Source organism: Pithys albifrons, chromosome 16, assembly GCF_047495875.1.
Source record: "Pithys albifrons albifrons isolate INPA30051 chromosome 16, PitAlb_v1, whole genome shotgun sequence".
NCBI lineage: Eukaryota > Metazoa > Chordata > Aves > Passeriformes > Thamnophilidae > Pithys > Pithys albifrons.
Window position 1 is genome coordinate 9,308,362 of NC_092473.1, and position 17,164 is coordinate 9,325,525.

The 17,164-nt window shown below is 42.5% G+C and overlaps 2 protein-coding genes across 3 annotated transcripts in view; both read left to right on the forward strand.

Annotated features, from left to right (window-relative positions):
- The window catches only part of LOC139679290 (acyl-coenzyme A synthetase ACSM3, mitochondrial-like), a 14,332-nt gene extending 6,402 nt beyond the window's left edge, over positions 1 to 7,930 (forward strand). Inside the window, exons 3-14 of the mRNA XM_071570887.1 lie at positions 85 to 295; positions 784 to 991; positions 1,812 to 1,955; positions 2,805 to 2,961; positions 3,508 to 3,587; positions 4,504 to 4,627; positions 4,926 to 5,006; positions 5,138 to 5,239; positions 6,107 to 6,234; positions 6,343 to 6,442; positions 7,054 to 7,173; positions 7,831 to 7,930. Coding sequence (XP_071426988.1) covers positions 85 to 295; positions 784 to 991; positions 1,812 to 1,955; positions 2,805 to 2,961; positions 3,508 to 3,587; positions 4,504 to 4,627; positions 4,926 to 5,006; positions 5,138 to 5,239; positions 6,107 to 6,234; positions 6,343 to 6,442; positions 7,054 to 7,173; positions 7,831 to 7,917 — 1,542 coding nt within the window. The 3' untranslated portion in view covers positions 7,918 to 7,930. The remainder of the gene's footprint in view (positions 1 to 84; positions 296 to 783; positions 992 to 1,811; positions 1,956 to 2,804; positions 2,962 to 3,507; positions 3,588 to 4,503; positions 4,628 to 4,925; positions 5,007 to 5,137; positions 5,240 to 6,106; positions 6,235 to 6,342; positions 6,443 to 7,053; positions 7,174 to 7,830) is intronic.
- A 767-nt stretch (positions 7,931 to 8,697) lies between these two features.
- Positions 8,698 to 16,966, forward strand: LOC139679289 (acyl-coenzyme A synthetase ACSM3, mitochondrial-like). Of its 2 annotated transcripts, XM_071570885.1 has the most exons (14): positions 8,698 to 8,787; positions 9,531 to 9,795; positions 10,575 to 10,785; positions 11,266 to 11,473; positions 11,891 to 12,034; positions 12,787 to 12,943; positions 13,259 to 13,338; positions 13,970 to 14,093; positions 14,814 to 14,894; positions 15,026 to 15,127; positions 15,432 to 15,559; positions 15,668 to 15,767; positions 16,163 to 16,282; positions 16,512 to 16,966. In XM_071570885.1, exons 2-14 carry the CDS (start codon positions 9,595 to 9,597, stop codon positions 16,596 to 16,598), a joined length of 1,743 nt encoding a protein of 580 aa, XP_071426986.1. In that variant the 5' UTR covers positions 8,698 to 8,787; positions 9,531 to 9,594; the 3' UTR covers positions 16,599 to 16,966. The 2 variants fall into 2 exon arrangements, with proteins under 2 accessions (XP_071426986.1, XP_071426987.1); XM_071570886.1 differs by lacking the exons at positions 13,970 to 14,093; positions 15,026 to 15,127; positions 15,432 to 15,559; ... (1 more) ...; positions 16,163 to 16,282; positions 16,512 to 16,966 and adding an exon at positions 14,118 to 14,178 and having other exon boundaries at positions 14,814 to 14,847.
- The last annotated feature ends 198 nt before the right edge of the window (positions 16,967 to 17,164 follow it).

Below are 17,164 nucleotides of genomic sequence, written 5' to 3' on the forward strand. Positions count from 1 at the left end.
TTGCTTGGTCTGGAGTTCTTTTGTATTGAAATGAAACCTTTTAAAGACTTTCTTCTTATGTTAATATCTTCTGTTGTGTTCTAGGATGGAAGAAAACCAGCAAATCCAGCTTTTTGGTGGGTAAATGAGGAGGGAGAGGAGGTGAAGTGGAGCTTTGAAGAGCTGGGATTTCTCTCTAGGAAGGCAGCCAATGTGCTGTCTGAGGCCTGTGGTTTGCAGAGAGGAGACAGAGTTATAGCAGTTCTGCCTCGTGTCCCAGAGTGGTGGCTCCTCAACGTGGCCTGTATGCGAACAGGTGAGGGACCTGACTGACCTCTGGGGTGCAGAGAGAACAGAAACAGAAGGTACAAGCAATGGGCTAAATTAAGGTGGAGAAAATGTGAGCAGGAATACTATGACCTGTCCAAGTCAGCTTTTGCATGGAAGGAGACTTGGCAGCTCCCACACAGGAACCAAAGGGACAGACATGATCCAGGCAAAGGCATGCTCAGCTGAAACCAGTGAAGGTCGAGTGGTTACAATCTAAGGCCAGCCTTGACCACATACATTATCCATGTGGACAGTTTTAATGCAGTAACTTGTATGATTAGAGGGATTAATAACTCAATACAATCTAGTTTTGCTCTGCTGTTGCAGTTTTGCAAATTCTTAGGAAGAGTTGGAGCCATTGCATTTTTAAACTGCTAAACATTCATGATGGAATAACTCAGGATGAACAGGGACAAGAGCAAGTATTTTGGAGAAAGGCTGAGTTGTCTCAGTTGCTTATTGCTTTTGTTCCAGGAATTGTCCTTATTCCAGGAACATCCCAATTAACAGCCAAAGACATCTTATACCGACTCCAGGCTTCAAAGGCCAAGTGCATCATTACCAGTGACACGCTGGCACCTGCAGTGGAATCTGTTGTGCCTGACTGCCAGTTCCTGAGAAGCAAACTAATTGTAGGCAAAGGGAGCAGGGCTGGGTGGCTGAACCTCAAAGAACTCCTTGCGTGAGTATCCACTTGTTTGACCATCACCCCTGTGAGGGGCAGGAAGCTCTGTCAGTGAGGTGGCACTGCTGAGTCTTGGGGTCCATTTTTTTTATCCTTCTGTCAAGTCACTGAATTATGATTGCACTGCATAATGCATAGGTAGAGGTTCATCTAGCACAGGTTTGGGGAACTAACTTCAGGTTCTTCATCTTCTCCTCCCTCAGCAGTCTGCCAGCATTTAGAAGCTCTCTGCTTCTACTTTGATCACAAGACAAGCATGTACAGTACTTACCAGTTCTTTTGTGCTTGTCTTCCAGACCCTGCTCCAATGCCCCTTGAGTAAGTGTTGCAACACCCACTGCCAGCTCTTTGTGCTCGGTTATTTCTTCCCTTTACTGTGTTGGTGGCCCAGAGGAGCTGAATTGTTCGTCAGTCTCTTGAACATAAATAACCTTTAGTTATAAGACCCCCCTTACCTGGCATTACAACCTCCATATGGCTGCCATTGATCTCAGGTTGGGAGTCTGTACATGTGGAGGCAGAACCTGATTTTGCATCTGCCTGATGTTCCATAACAAGCACCTTGAGTGCCCTTGCAAAACAGTTGTAGATGAAGTCACTGGAATATGCTGTAGTTGCTCACATCTTAAATGTATTGCCAGGCTTGTTATGAACAAAATGAGTTCTCTATCTCTGGTGTGGTGTCTAATCCAACCATTTATTTAGTGAGATCATACAGTCTGGGGTTATTTACCTGCTTAATTCCTAAACCTTAAAAATACAGGTTCCTTGATGGAAAACTGCATACAGTGACTGTAACGTGCTGTTTCTTCTGAAGGATGACATCTGCTGACCACACCTGTGTCAAGACAAGAAGTCAAGACCCCATGCTGATCTATTTTACCAGTGGAACTACAGGCTTACCAAAAATGGTGGTGCAGTCCCACAGCAGTTATGGCATTGGATTTGCAACCAGTGGCAGGTATTACCTTGCAGCTGCTCCCAGGGTCCTGTTTAAGTGACATGATCAACATTACTCTGACAATGTGACTGTAGAACTCCAGGAAATGTAGGCATGTCATGACTGTGAAATCTTACCTCTTCCTCATTTGCCCCTTTCCATGGTAAACTTTCATTAGCAAAAGCTTCTTGAAGACTCAGCTGAGATGGGCACACACAGTGTTGTGTCCCTCAGACTGCAGAGGAGCAATCAGGAGAGTGTCCCTGTAGCAAAAGCAGAGCAAGTCAAGTGCTCTGGTGTTGGGTCCCTCTTGCTTGAGAAGCAAAGCAGCCTTGGGCTTAGCATTATACCTGAAAAGTTACAGTTTCATGGCTTGTTACTGACTTGCTTTCATTGAATGTCCTTTATTTATGCTTCTGAAAGTGTGAGAATTTTCATGAAAATCACAGGAGACCTTTCCCAAAGCATTCTGAATTGGAATCTGGTGCTACAGAGTCCACAGAAGTAACTTGCTTAGTCCCTAGAGAAATAAGCTGTGACAGCTAAAGTCACTGCTGCACAATGTGGGGAAAGCCTACTCCAAATTATCTGTTTTCATTTTGAATGAGATCCAGATTCTGGAACTCAAACCAAGGGTGTTTTGCACTGCCCAGTAGAAAAGCAAACTCTGGAAATGTTAAGCAGGAGGGAATGAAGGGAAATAAGAGAATGTCTGAGACTTTTCCCCTTCTACAAACTTGCTACTGAGTCTTGCTTGCTGACACCACATCTTCTAATGGAAGCCTCCTGCCCTTTCCTTGAATTCTGCTGTGACCTGTGCCTGAGTCTCTCACACTCTGTGTAGCAACTTTTTTATCTCTGCTTTATCAGGCACTGGATGAACTTGACTCCTTCAGATATAATGTGGAATACCTCTGATACTGGCTGGGTAAAAGCAGCTTGGAGCAGTGTTTTTGCACCATGGATCTGTGGATCCTGTGTCTTTGTGCACCATATTCCACAGTTTAAACCAGCAGTTATAGCAGAGGTAAGTGCAACAATTTATACTGTGAGGTTTATTTCCTTTTTGCATAAATGAAGCAAACAGGCTGGGCTACATTGCATGGGTGCCCTGCTCTGTAGCAGCAGGGACAGTACTCCCTCCATCCCAAGCAATCATCCCTCCCTTTGATATCCAATAAGGTAGAGGCACAAGTGTTTTCCCTTGTTAGGCCATGTGACGTGGCTTCAATGTAGAGGAGCATTGGTGAAAGATGCAGGATATAAAAATCTTGGAATCACTGCTGTCTTGTCTGAATATTGAGCCTAAAGTTCAATTCAGGTATGGAATTTCAGCTGCTTTGGGCCCAGAGTGAGCATGGGCCAGTAATCAGAGTATGGCGTAGACCTGAATTAGGGCTCTGTTATTCCGAATTTTCAATTACTTGCCTTTTCTCCACCCAGGCACTTTGCAAAACCAGTCAGCTGACCAGTTCTCCACAGCATTGGCCTCTTGTGTTAATTACCTTCACTTTTACAAGGTCTGACCCACCATTACATTTTCTTTCAACAAAATAACTTTCTCTTTTTTCAGACTCTCTCAAGATACCCCATCACCACCTTCTGCACTGCCCCCACTGCCTACCGCATGCTGGTCCAACACAACCTCAGCAGGTACTGCAGGGATGGGAGGGAGCCTGGCGTATAATGCTCTTTAGTTCCTTAAGTTCCTGATCTTTTTTTTCAATTGAAAGCAATCTAATTAACAAAATGTGCTCTCAGGAAAGAAAGCTGTGTTCTGAAATATGAGAATAACTAGTCACACCATAGGCCACTCAGGCTTCAGGGCTGGGTCTTTGAAAAGACAGCACAGAGGAAACAAGTGAGATTATTTTAAGTTCTCCCTTCCTCTGAACTTGTGATTGACATTTAAATTGAAGTCAACTTTCAGGCAGCAGTAGATCAGGGAATTACTGGAGTACACTGAAGTTATTCTCATATACTTGAGAATGAATTGAACAGTTATTTGTATCTGTTCCCTCCAGTTTGTTACTCTGTAAAATATTCAGTTTATGAGAAGTGGTTTGTAAGGAGTTTTCACATCTTTGATAAGCTACGTATTCTTCTCACACAGGTCTTTCATCCTGACAAAAATCACCCCAGGTTTAGCAGAGAGCTCAGGCTGTGTGTTCCTATTCAACCTTACTTTTGCTCTAGAAAATTCTCGGTCTTTTATTTGATCTTGGATGATGGCACATAACTCAGCTTTCCACAAACATCTAATATGCTTGTTCAGATTTCTCCTTTCATGTCAGCCCTTCCAAGAAAACAACTTTGCTCACTCATTTGGCAGCAGAAAAACCTAATTCTAGTGACACAAAGTTAAACCACTCTGTCTTCAGTGGCAGCACAAGCAATCTAGGAGTCCAGTCGAGGTCTGCATAGCAGGATGATTATTGTCATTTCCAAAGGAACTTGTGAAGTTTAGGGTGTACTTATTTATTTGGAAAGCCAAGGGAAGCTGTTTTTAAAGCCATGCACTCTCTCTTCAAGAGTTAAGGAAATTATTTCATTTGCTATTCCTCTCAAGCTACAAGTTCACAAGTCTGAAGCACTGTATATCTGGAGGAGAAGCACTCAATCCTGAAGTGATGGCAAAGTGGAAAATCCAGACAGGGTTGGATATCCATGAAGGTTATGGACAGACTGAAACAGTAGGTTTGCAATAAATGAAATTGCTAATTGTAGATCTCATCATCATCTTTACATCAAAGGCAAAACAAAAAAACACATAATTTGCTCTAGGTATCAGTTTGGCCTGTGTAATGTTTTAATGAAATGTGCTAAACCAGCTCACATCCCAGATTCTGATATTCTTGTGAACCACAGTGCTTTGGTTCTGATTCAGTCCTTGTCACAGCAAAGTCACAAAGACTGTCCTGCCTAATGGAAACAATAATAGAGTTTACAAGATATTGCAAAAACATTTTAAAATTGAAATCTATTGTTCAGGTGACAATATGTGCCAATATGAAAGGAATGGGAATTAAACCTGGCTCTTTGGGAAAGGCCGTTCCCCCTTATGATGTGCAGGTACGTCCATACGCTGCAGGTGTGGGTGGAAGAGGAAGGGGATGCTCTGTGTGTCCCTTCTCTGTCCTGCATTGAGCTGTGGCAGACACCCTCTGAGCAGCCAAAGTAATAGTGGTGTGTCCTTTGTGCAGATCGTGGATGCCCATGGGGCCGTTGTGCCCGCAGGACAGGAGGGCACCATTGCTATCCGGGTGCAGCCCACACGGCCCTTCTGTCTGTTCTCGGAGTACCTGGTGAGCCTGAGCTGCTGTGTCTGTGCCTGCTGAGGAACTTGGGGGACACTCAGGGCAAAGTTCTGGTGCTTCTGCCAGGAGCAGGATTTCATCCAGGATCTTCAGAAGGTCTTACTGAGTGACCTGAGGCCTTTGAGCTGCTCGGTTGTGTGGTGGTGCTGAGGGGCAGAACATTGTTGAGGGAACAGGCAAACCTGCAGACATTGTCCACTGCATTTGAATTATCCTATTGAATAAGCTTTGGGGGACCTATCTTTGTGTTTAATCCTCTTCTGAACCCCCACAATATTTGGATATTTGTAGCATCTTCAAATGACAACTTGTATAATATAATTTCTCACTATAAGATAAGAACTTCTTAAGGTTCAATACTCTTACTTCAGGATTTAACTATGTCTGTTGTCAACATGTTTTCCCTGTGTAACCCACAGGACAATGTAGAGAATTAGGCTTTTCCTGCCAATCACCTCACTTGAGTTTTGGTCTTGGCGGTTAGGGTTAAAAATTTCCTTAGACTGGATGTTGTTTTGGAAAACTCTGCAATGAAAAATCATTTCCCTGAAGAGAGTGGGTTACACATTTTAGTCATTTGCTGTGATGGATGGGCATTTTGATAGAGCACAGCCTTTCCTCCCTAAAGCTGTACTCTCTACATACACAAGTGCTCTATTTCACTTCTTACACATTTTTGCCATCAAACTGCTATTTGACATGTCTTTGTTTCTTTTAATTGAAGACACAAAATAGTACTGAACAAACTCATTTTGAGAACAATTTTCTTGGTTTTTTTTAGCACCAGTGATATGTAAATATGTTATATTTTATTAACAATTAGAGACATTTTTTGAAATGTTTGACTGTTGTCAGGATAACCCAGAGAAAACTGCTGCCACTCTGTGTGGAAATTTCTATGTCACTGGAGACAGAGGGATTATGGATGAAGAAGGGTACATCTGGTTTGTTGGAAGAGATGACGATATCATTAATTCTTCTGGGTAAGCCAAATTCTTTGAGATTTGAGTGTTTGCCTGCTAAAATGCAGTCTGGAAAGGCCAATGGACGGGCCTATCCTACTGCAGTGACAGGTCTTTGTTCTCTCTTAGGTATCGTATTGGCCCAGTTGAAGTGGAAAGTGCATTAATCCAACACCCAGCAGTGTCAGAGTCAGCTGTTGTCAGCAGTCCTGATCCAGTTCGAGGGGAGGTAAAAAGGAAAAGGGTGTAGAATGAAATGCCCTTTATTCTAAGCATCAAATCCCTATATGTTCTAGACTTCACTGGAATTCTGTATGTTGCAGATCTTTCAAATTAAATGGGCTAACAATTTTTTTAATCCATATCTTGACCAGTTGTAGACTTTCAGAATAATTTCTTTGTTGACAGGGTTTGATGTAAGAAAAAGATTTGGCTTTTCAGATTTATTGTGGCCTCTGTTTGCCTAAGTAATGGAATTTGGATTATTCCTCTTTTTCTCAATAAGCACATGGTAGCCACAATATCCAGACTGTTTAAGTTTTGTTGTATATTTTTCAACCTTGCAATGTTTCTTTGAGAAACCGGGATTAGATTTTCATTTTTAGTAGGATATAGAATTAGAGGGAGAAAAGAAAGTGGAAAATGGCAAAAAAAGTCTCCTGCTGAAGAGTGGGTCCTTCATAACACAATATTCTGTCACAAACAGACAATGAAAGGGAAATTGAAGGAAAACCTGCAAATTTTTGCATTCTGAATTTAGACACTCGCTTTTGACAACAAAGGTGTCCCTTTATCCCCACCTCTGGAAACTAATGGAGTTCCATCATTTTTGTGGCACAGGTAGTCAAAGCCTTCATTGTTTTAGCTCCTGCTTTTGCATCCCACGATCCAGAGAAATTAACTCAGGAGCTTCAACAGCATGTCAAGAAAGTGACTGCTCCATACAAGTATCCAAGGAAGGTAAGTACAGCCCAAAAAGACAGATCTAGTTGTACTCAAAACTGAGCCTTTTTTGTCCTCCCTCAGCTCCTTTTCATCTGCATTCTGACAAACCCTCCAACCACAGCTAAAGTAAATAAAAGTAGATGACAGGGTCAGTTGCATCTGGAGCCTTGGGTTTGCTGTGTGGCCTAGAAAGGACCCAGAAGGATGCAATGGGCATTTGGCTTCACTTCATCATGGTCCAGTTTTCCTTCCATGTTTTCATGAAAGCAGCAGCTTTGCATGAACATGGTGGGTTTTCACAGCATCCCAAATGGGCAAGACATTGAGCTTTCCAGTTCCTCCCTTAAGCTCTGTTCAGACTCTCAGCCAAAGAAAAGGGGAAATTCCTGCTGGCATCAGTGGGACTGGAATCCATCCCTTTACACCAGGAAAGACATCAGTAACTCCCTGTGCTGACAGCTGAAGCGCTCACCTCCTCAGGATTGTGGTACTTGTCCCTACAAATACTGTCCATGCAATGAACTACAATGTGTCATAAGGAATTTCACCATCCCAGCCTTCGCTGGGCAGTTCCCATCTCTTTATTCCCGGCCATAATGAATGTGTCTTATTTTACACCTGGGAAACTAACCAGAATGTATTTGGCTAAAAGTGAACATTTTTGCTTTTCAGGTGGAGTTTGTTCAGGATCTGCCAAAGACAAGCAGTGGGAAAATCCAGAGGAAGGTTTTAAAAAACAAAGAATGGGCAAGAAAATGACAAGGGCAAGAGTGACCTGGAAACCAAGTAGAGAACAAGTCTATCATTGGTACCAGCCATAACACATCACGGTTGGCCTGTGGTCATGACCCAGAGCATTGGGAGAGCATACAGAAAAACAGGCTATGGAAGGAAAGGGAGCAAACACTCATATGGCTTGTGGATGTGTGGTATTGAAACCCCTTTTGCCAGTGGCCTACAGATTTTCAGAAGGCAGAAGGTGCAAGTAATTAAGAGAGTGGAATGGGAGAGAGAAAGGGCACAGACAGGAGCCTACAACAGTTTAATTTTTGTACTGCAATTTGTATAAAGAGCTTCCTTAAAAAAAATAGGTAGAACTAAAACATTTTGATAAGACCAAATAAATGAGAAATTCAGAATAAAAATAATGTTTGTCCTAAGGTGAGTATCAGTAATTAATTGACGTTCAAAAACTACCACTGTAACATTCTCATATTCTTTCAGAGTGGATGGAGAAGGAGATTTTCTTCTAAAGCTTCTCTTCATCTTGATGAATTTGTGATCTACTTAACTGGTTATGGCAGAGGAAAAAGAACACTCAAAGTGCTTCAGGTTAAGGTGCAAATTATGCACAAATAACAATGGTGTAAATGATTACAAGAAAAAGGTCACTTTATGGAAAGAGTTTTGCTGCTTGGGCTGGTTTGTTTCACATTCTGTTCTTATTACTTCAGAAGCAGCAAAGGATACAGTAGGAAGGGTTTCACTCCAAATCCTCTTTGGCAGAGCGTCCGGGTTTCGCCTCTCCAGGTAAAGGCTCCTCTTTGCAGTGCCTCGTTGGGAAACATGTCCTGAAGGAAGAGGATCTCTCCCAGACAGCTCTCAGTGTCTTCTGGCCACAGCAGGCAGGTCAGGAAAATGTTGTTTCTCTGAATTCCTCAGCTTGATGAGCACTGAGCAGAAGCAGATGGTATTAAATCAGGAAAAATAATTTCTGGTTCTCACAGTCATTCAGAGGACTTGGCCATTACTGGCTCTTCTCCTCAATTCTCCTATTTAATTTTCACATTTTTATATCCTTGTCCTATGAGTCTTTCTCATGAGGAAATTATGTCCTCTAGGACTATTTACAGCTGGTCACTGTTTCTCTGCCACCATCTCCATGGTGTATAGAGAATACCAGGAATTATTTGTGGATTTGACAAAGTATCTGTTCTGGGGGGACAATCTGCATCCAGAATTTTATGTTATCAGATATTGCTGAAAAGATTGTGTTAAATTCTGGGTATTATTGGGATTAATTTGCCTGATAGGCAGATTAAATATTACTGTAAAAGCTTCTGCTGAGGAATAGGGAATTAATTCCAATGTTAAATAAGTTACTTTTTCTTGAGGAATAAAATTTGACCAAAACTGACATCCGTGCATCAGAGATGTGAGGATAAATGGTTATGGTTGAAGGCACAAGACAAAGGGCAAATGACTGCAAAATAAACCTGGGACAAAGGGCAAAACTTTGTGGCTTCTTTCAGACCACAGAAACTCTTCATGAAAAAGAAGTTGATTAGGAGTTTTCATTAATTTATCCAATAGCATAAAAGAGACAGCATCCAATACCTGGCTCATTTTAAATGTATTTTCTTTCATTTCAGGTGACTGACTCCTTAGCTGTACTCCTGGCTTTTCCCCCCACTGTCTGATAAAACATCATTTATCATGAGAACATTTATTAAATCCTGGATTCCTCAGTGTCTGCAGATTCTCAGGTTGCCTTGCAGACCATTCCATGGATACAACAGGCTTCTGACATCTCAGATTATTGCCCATTACGATTCTATAAACCAGTGCAAAACAGAACTGCCAGAATATTTCAACTTTGCAAGTGATGTCTTAGATGAGTGGTCACAACTGGAAAAGGTAGTATTTTCTTTTACTTTATAGACATTGTGTTGTAGTTTAACCCCAGCTGGCAACCAAGTACCACAGTACCACTGGATCACATGCACACACCCCATAGTGGGATGGGGAGAATCAGGAAAAAAAGAGGTAAACCCTTGGGTTGAGGTAAGACCAGTTTAAGAATTGACATTAAATAACATAAAAGTAAAACCAAGAAGGGCAGGTGACACACAACACAACTGCTCACCACCCCCAGACAGTCCCCCAGCAGTGATTGGCATCTCCTGACCAACCTCCCCCAGGTTATACACTGAGCAGGATACCCTGTGTTGTGAAACATCCCTCTGGGCAGTTTGGGTCAGCTGTCCTCGTTGTGCTCCCTCTCAGCTTCTTGTGTTGTGTTGTCAGCACAGCATTGGAGATTGAAGTCCTTGACTCAGAGTAAGCAATGCTTAGCAACAACTAACACATCAGTGTGTTGTCAACAGTATCCTCATCCTAAATCCAAAAAGCACAGCACTTTTCCAGCAGTTAGGAAGAAAATTGACTCTATCCCAGGCTAAACCAGAACACTTTGGAACAAATCTCAGATGATATAAATCAGTTTTTCTAATGGATACTGGATAGGGTTCACTGTAGAGTGGAATGCACCATTTTGGTTTCTTTGTCAGAAACACAGGTATCAATCTGACAGACTAGTTAGCACAGAGGATTTGCTTGGTCTGGAGTTCTTTTGTATTGAAATGAAACCTTTTAAAGACTTTCTTCTTATGTTAATATCTTCTGTTGTGTTCTAGGATGGAAGAAAACCAGCAAATCCAGCTTTTTGGTGGGTAAATGAGGAGGGAGAGGAGGTGAAGTGGAGCTTTGAAGAGCTGGGATTTCTCTCTAGGAAGGCAGCCAATGTGCTGTCTGAGGCCTGTGGTTTGCAGAGAGGAGACAGAGTTATAGCAGTTCTGCCTCGTGTCCCAGAGTGGTGGCTCCTCAACGTGGCCTGTATGCGAACAGGTGAGGGACCTGACTGACCTCTGGGGTGCAGAGAGAACAGAAACAGAAGGTACAAGCAATGGGCTAAATTAAGGTGGAGAAAATGTGAGCAGGAATACTATGACCTGTCCAAGTCAGCTTTTGCATGGAAGGAGACTTGGCAGCTCCCACACAGGAACCAAAGGGACAGACATGATCCAGGCAAAGGCATGCTCAGCTGAAACCAGTGAAGGTCGAGTGGTTACAATCTAAGGCCAGCCTTGACCACATACATTATCCATGTGGACAGTTTTAATCAGTAACTTGTATGATTAGAGGGATTAATAACTCAATACAATCTAGTTTTGCTCTGCTGTTGCAGTTTTGCAAATTCTTAGATGAATTGGACCCATTGCATTTTTAAACTGCTAAACATTCATGATGGAACAACTCAGGAGGGACAAGATCAGGTATTTTGGAAGAAGGTTGAGTTGTTTCAATTTCTTGTTGCTTTTTTTCCAGGAATCATCATTATTCCAGGAACATCCCAATTAACAGCCAAAGACATCTTATACCGACTCCAGGCTTCAAAGGCCAAGTGCATCATTACCAGTGACACGCTGGCACCTGCAGTGGAATCTGTTGTGCCTGACTGCCAGTTCCTGAGAAGCAAACTAATTGTAGGCAAAGGAAGCAGGGCTGGGTGGCTGAACCTCAAAGAACTACTTGCGTGAGTATCTACTTGTTTGACCATCACCCCTGTGAGGGGCAGGAAGCTCTGTCAGTGAGGTGGCACTGCTGAGTCTTGGGGTTCATTTCCAAAATAGAAATGGTTATATTTTTGTATCCTTCTCTTAAGCCACTGCATTGTGATAACACTGCATTAAGTACAGACTTGTATAACACAGGTTTGGGGAGCTAAATTCAGATTCAGCTTCTCCTCACTCAGGAGCCTTGTGATTCAAAGTGCACTTGTGCCTGGCAAAATGTGTTCTCTAACTCTGGTGTGCAGTATCTGATCCAATCATTTATTAGTGAGATCATACGGTCTGGGGTTATTTACCTGCTTAATTCCTAAACCTTAAAAATACAGGTTCCTTGATGGAAAACTGCATACAGTGACTGTAACGTGCTGTTTCTTCTGAAGGGTGACATCTGCTGACCACACCTGTGTCAAGACAAGAAGTCAAGACCCCATGCTGATCTATTTTACCAGTGGAACTACAGGCTTACCAAAAATGGTGGTGCAGTCCCACAGCAGTTATGGCATTGGATTTGCAACCGGTGGCAGGTATTACCTTGCAGCTGCTCCCAGGGTCCTGTTTAAGTGACATGATCAACATTACTCTGACAATGTGACTGTAAAATTCCGGTACATATAGGCATGTCATGACTGTGGGATCTTACCTCTTCCTCATTTGCCCCTTCCCATGGTAAACTCTCATTAGCAAAAGCTTCTTGAAGACTCAGCTGAGATGGGCACACACAGTATTGAGTCCCTCAGACTGCAGTGGAGCAATCAGGAGAGGGTCCCTGTAGCAAAAGCAGAGCAAGTCGAGTGCTCTGGTGTTGGGTCCCTCTTGCTTGAGAAGCAAAGCAGCCTTGGGCTTAGCATTATACCTGAAAAGTTACAGTTCATGTTGAATTTGTGGCTTCTTACTAACCTACTTTCATTGAATGCCCTTTATTCATGCTTCTGAAAGTGTGAGAATTTTCATGGAAATCGCTGGGGATGTTCCTCAAGGCATTCTGAGTTGGAAGTTGGTGCTAAAGAGTCCATAGATATAATCTGGATTTTGATTGAGATCCAAATTCAGCAAGTCAAACCAAGGGTGTTTCGCACTGCTCAGAAGAAAAGCAAACTCTGGAGAAGGAAATGAGAGAATGTTTGAGACTTCTCAACTTTTACAGACTTTCTAGAAAGCCCCACTTGCTGACACCACATATTCTAATGGAAGCATCCTGCTCTTTCCTTGAATTCTCTTGTGACCTGTGCCTGAATCTCTCACACCCTCAACTTTTTCATCTCTGCTTTATCATCAGGCATTGGATGAACTTGACTCCTTCAGATATAATGTGGAATACCTCTGATACTGGCTGGGCAAAATCAGCTTGGGGCAGTGTTTTTGCACCATGGATCTGTGGATCTTGTGTCTTTGTGCACCATATGCAACAGTTCAAACCAGCAGTTATTGCAGAGGTAAGTAATCCATTTCCCAAGCTACCCAAAGTTGTCAGAATGCCTGTTGCTTCTCTCAGCCATTTCTCAAAACCAGTCAGCTGGCTGATTTTCCTCAACAGTGGCCTCTTGTGTGGGGAGGGCATCCTGACTTTCCCAAGAATAATACTGGAAAAGCCTGGGACTCAGATGCCTTGGAAAGCATAAAACAATCTTCATTGGAGCTACTGCTCTCAGTGGTCACACACATGAGTTTTGTTGGACAGAAAGATCTATGTGTTCTACGGCAGTGGGACCCACCATTACATTTTCTTTCAACAAAATAATTTTTTCTAGACTCTCTCAAGATACCCCATCACCACCTTCTGCACTGCCCCCACTGCCTACCGCATGCTGGTCCAACACAACCTCAGCAGGTACTGCAGGGATGGGAGGGAGTCTGGGGTATAATGCTCTTTAGGTCCTTAAGTTCCTGATCTTTTTTTTTAGTTGAAGGAAATCTAATTAGCAAAATGTGCTCTCAGGAAAGAAAGCTGTGTTCTGAAATATGAGAATAACTAGTCACACCATAGGCCTCTCAGGCTTCACGGCTGGGTCTTTGAAAAGACAGCACAGAGGAAACAAGTGAGATTATTTTAAGTTCTCCTTTCCTCTGAACTTGTGGTTGACATTTAAATTGAAGTCAACTTTCAGGCAGCGTTGGATCAGGGAATTACTGGAGTACACTGGAGTTGTTCTCATATATTTGAGAATGAATTGAACAGTTATTTGTATCTATTCCCCCCCATTTTGTTACTCTGTAAAATATTCAGTTTATGAGAAGTGGTTTGTAAGGAGTTTTCACATCTTTGGTAAGGTATTCATTCTTCTCACATAGGTCTTTCATACTGGTAAAAGTCAACCCAGGCTAAGCAGGGAGCTCAGGCTGTGTGTTCCTATTTAGCCTTACTTCCAGTTTTGGGTGTACTTACTTGGAAAGCCAAGGGAAACTATTCAGTGCTCTCTTCAAGAGTTAAGGAAATTATTTCATTTGCTATTCCTCTCAAGCTACAAGTTCATGAGTCTGAAACACTGTATATCTGGAGGGGAACCGCTCAATCCTGAAGTGATGGCGAAGTGGAAAATCCAGACGGGGGTGGATATCCATGAAGGTTATGGCCAGACCGAAACAGTAGGTTTGCATTGATTCTTGCAGGGTGCCCTTTGAAAGGTAACTGTACCAGAGTCGTGATGTCCTTGATAAATCAGTGTAAAAGGTGAGAATCATTCATACTAATTAAAAAAAAGACTTTGTATAATTATGATTATATAGTTCCAGAATCAGCTAGCTGCATATTTTAATATTTCAGACCGCTGCAAGAACCAGGCCAGAGACACCCAGATCAAATAAGTTGTAGGAGATCCCTTCATCATCTTCCCATCAAACGCAAAACTGAAGAAAATAATTTGTTCTGGCTAACAATTTGGCTGGTCCAAGGTTTTAATGAAAAATATTAAACCAGCTCATATTCCTGACTTCTTTGGAAGTGAATACTGATGAAGCTATTAGGAGTCAAATGTCAGGCATTCTGTCTCCTACCCTTGAAATGCTCTCAAATTAATTGTCCCATTATTGAAATAAGATCTGTAATAATTTCACATATGCTGTCTTGCAAAGTCAAGTCTTTGCAGAAGAACCCATTGGCTCAGACTGAGCACAACCAGCCTCATTCCACAGGTCTGACCTGAAATGCTTCTCGACCCCTCTCTGATGTTTTCAAGAACCACGGTGCTTTGGTTCTGATTCGGCTTTTGTCACAGCAAAGTCACAAAGACACATCCTGCCTAATGCAAATAATAAAGTTTACAAGACATTGCAAAATTTTTTTTTAAATTGCTATCTGTTACTCAGGTGCCAGTCTGTGCCAATATGAAAGGAATGGGAATTAAACCTGGCTCTTTGGAAAAGGCCGTTCCCCCTTATGATGTGCAGGTACGTCCATACGCTGCAGGTGTGGGGGGAAGAGAAAGGGGATGCTCTGTGTGTCCCTTCTCTGTCCTGCATTGAGCTGTGGCAGACACCCTCTGAGCAGCCAAAGTAATAGTGGTGTGTCCTTTGTGCAGATCGTGGATGCCCACGGGGCCGTTGTGCCCGCAGGACAGGAGGGCACCATTGCTATCCGGGTGCAGCCCACACGGCCCTTCTGTCTGTTCTCGGAGTACCTGGTGAGCCTGAGCTGCTGTGTCTGTGCCTGCTGAGGAACTTGGGGGACACTCAGGGCAAAGTTCTGGTGCTTCTGCCAGGAGCAGGGTTTCATCCAGGATCTTCAGAAGGTCTTACTGAGTGACCTGAGGCCTTTGAGCTGCTCGATTGTGTGGTGGTGCTGAGGGGCAGAACATTGTTGAGGGAACAGGCAAACCTGCAGACATTGTCCACTGCATTTGAATTATCCTATTGAATAAGCTTTGGGGGACCTATCTTTGTGTTTAATCCTCCTCTGAACCCCCATAATATTTGGATATTTGTCAGGATAACCCAGAGAAAACTGCTGCCACTCTGTGTGGAAATTTTTATCTCACTGGAGACAGAGGGATTATGGATGAAGAAGGATATGTCTGGTTTGTTGGAAGAGATGACGATGTCATTAGTTCTTCTGGGTAAGCCAAATGCTTTGAGATTTGAGTGTTTGCCTGCTAAAATGCAGTCTGGAAAGGCCAATGGACGGGCCCATCCTGCAGCAGTGACAGGTCTTTGTTCTCTCCTAGGTATCGTATTGGCCCATTCGAAGTGGAAAGTGCATTAATCCAACACCCAGCAGTGTCAGAGTCAGCTGTTGTCAGCAGTCCTGATCCAGTTCGAGGGGAGGTAAAAAGGAAAAGGATGTAGAATAAAATGCACTTTATTCTAGGCATGGAATTCAATATGTTGCAGATCTTTCAAATTAATTGGGCTAACAATTTTTTTAATCCATATCTTGACCAACTGTAGACTTTCAGAATCATTTCTTTGTTGACAGGGTTTGATGTAAGGATATAAATTTAGGGGGAAAAAAGAAGGTGGAAAATGGCATAAAAAAGTCTCCTGCTGCAGAGTGGGTCCTTCATAACACAATATTCTGTCACAAACAGACAATGAAAGGGAAATTGAAGGAAAAACTGCAAATTTTTGCATTCTGAATTTAGACACACTTATGCCAACAAAGGTATCCCTTTATTCCCTCCTCTGGAAGCTAATGGAGTTCCATCATTTTTGTGGCACAGGTAGTCAAAGCCTTCATTGTTTTAGCTCCTGCTTTTGCATCTCGCGATCCAGAGAAATTAACTCAGGAGCTTCAACAGCATGTCAAGAAAGTGACTGCTCCATACAAGTATCCAAGGAAGGTAAGTACAGCCCAAGAAGACAAGTCTTCTAATTGAACCCAATCTGAGCCTTTTTTGTCCTCCCTCAGCTCCTTTTCATCTGCATTCTGACAAACACTCCAATTCAAATGGACAAGGCATTCAGTCACTTTTCCATCCCAGCCCTCACTGTGCAGCTTCCCATCTTTTTACCGCCAGTGTGTCTTTTATTCAACTGGGAAAGTAACCAGAATGTACTTTTGTCTTTCAGGTAGAGTTTGTGCAGGATCTGCCAAAGACAACTAGTGGGAAAATCCAGAGAAAGGTCTTAAGGAACAGAGAGTGGGCAAAAAAATGACAAGTGCAAGAGTGACCTGGAAACCGAGTAGAGAAAGTCTATCACTGGTACCAGCCATAACACATCACTGTTGGCCTGTGGTCATGACCCAGAGCACTGGGAGAGCATACAGAAAAACAGGCTGTGGAAGGAAAGGGAGCAAACACTCATATGGCTGAGGATGTGTAGTACTGAAACTCCTTCTGCAGTGTCCTACAAATTTGCAGAAGGCAAAAGGCCCAAGAAATAAAGAGTGTGGAATGGAAGAGAGAAAGGACACTCAGGAGCCTACAAAGGAATTTGTATAAACAGCTTCTCTAAAAAAAAAGAACCTAACAAAACAAAACAAAACAAAACAAAAAAACCCTACAGCACTTTTATAGATATAAATAAAAGAGAAAATAATAAAAATAACCTTGTCTTGCTTCATTCTGTGGTATCAGCAGAGCATTGATACATTCTCTTAAAAATTACCACTGTAATATTTCCAAGTTCTTTCAGAGTGGAAGGAGAATGACATTGATGAATTTGTAATCCATTTGAATAGTTAAAGTGGAAGTAAAAGAAGATCCAAAGTGCTTTAGGTT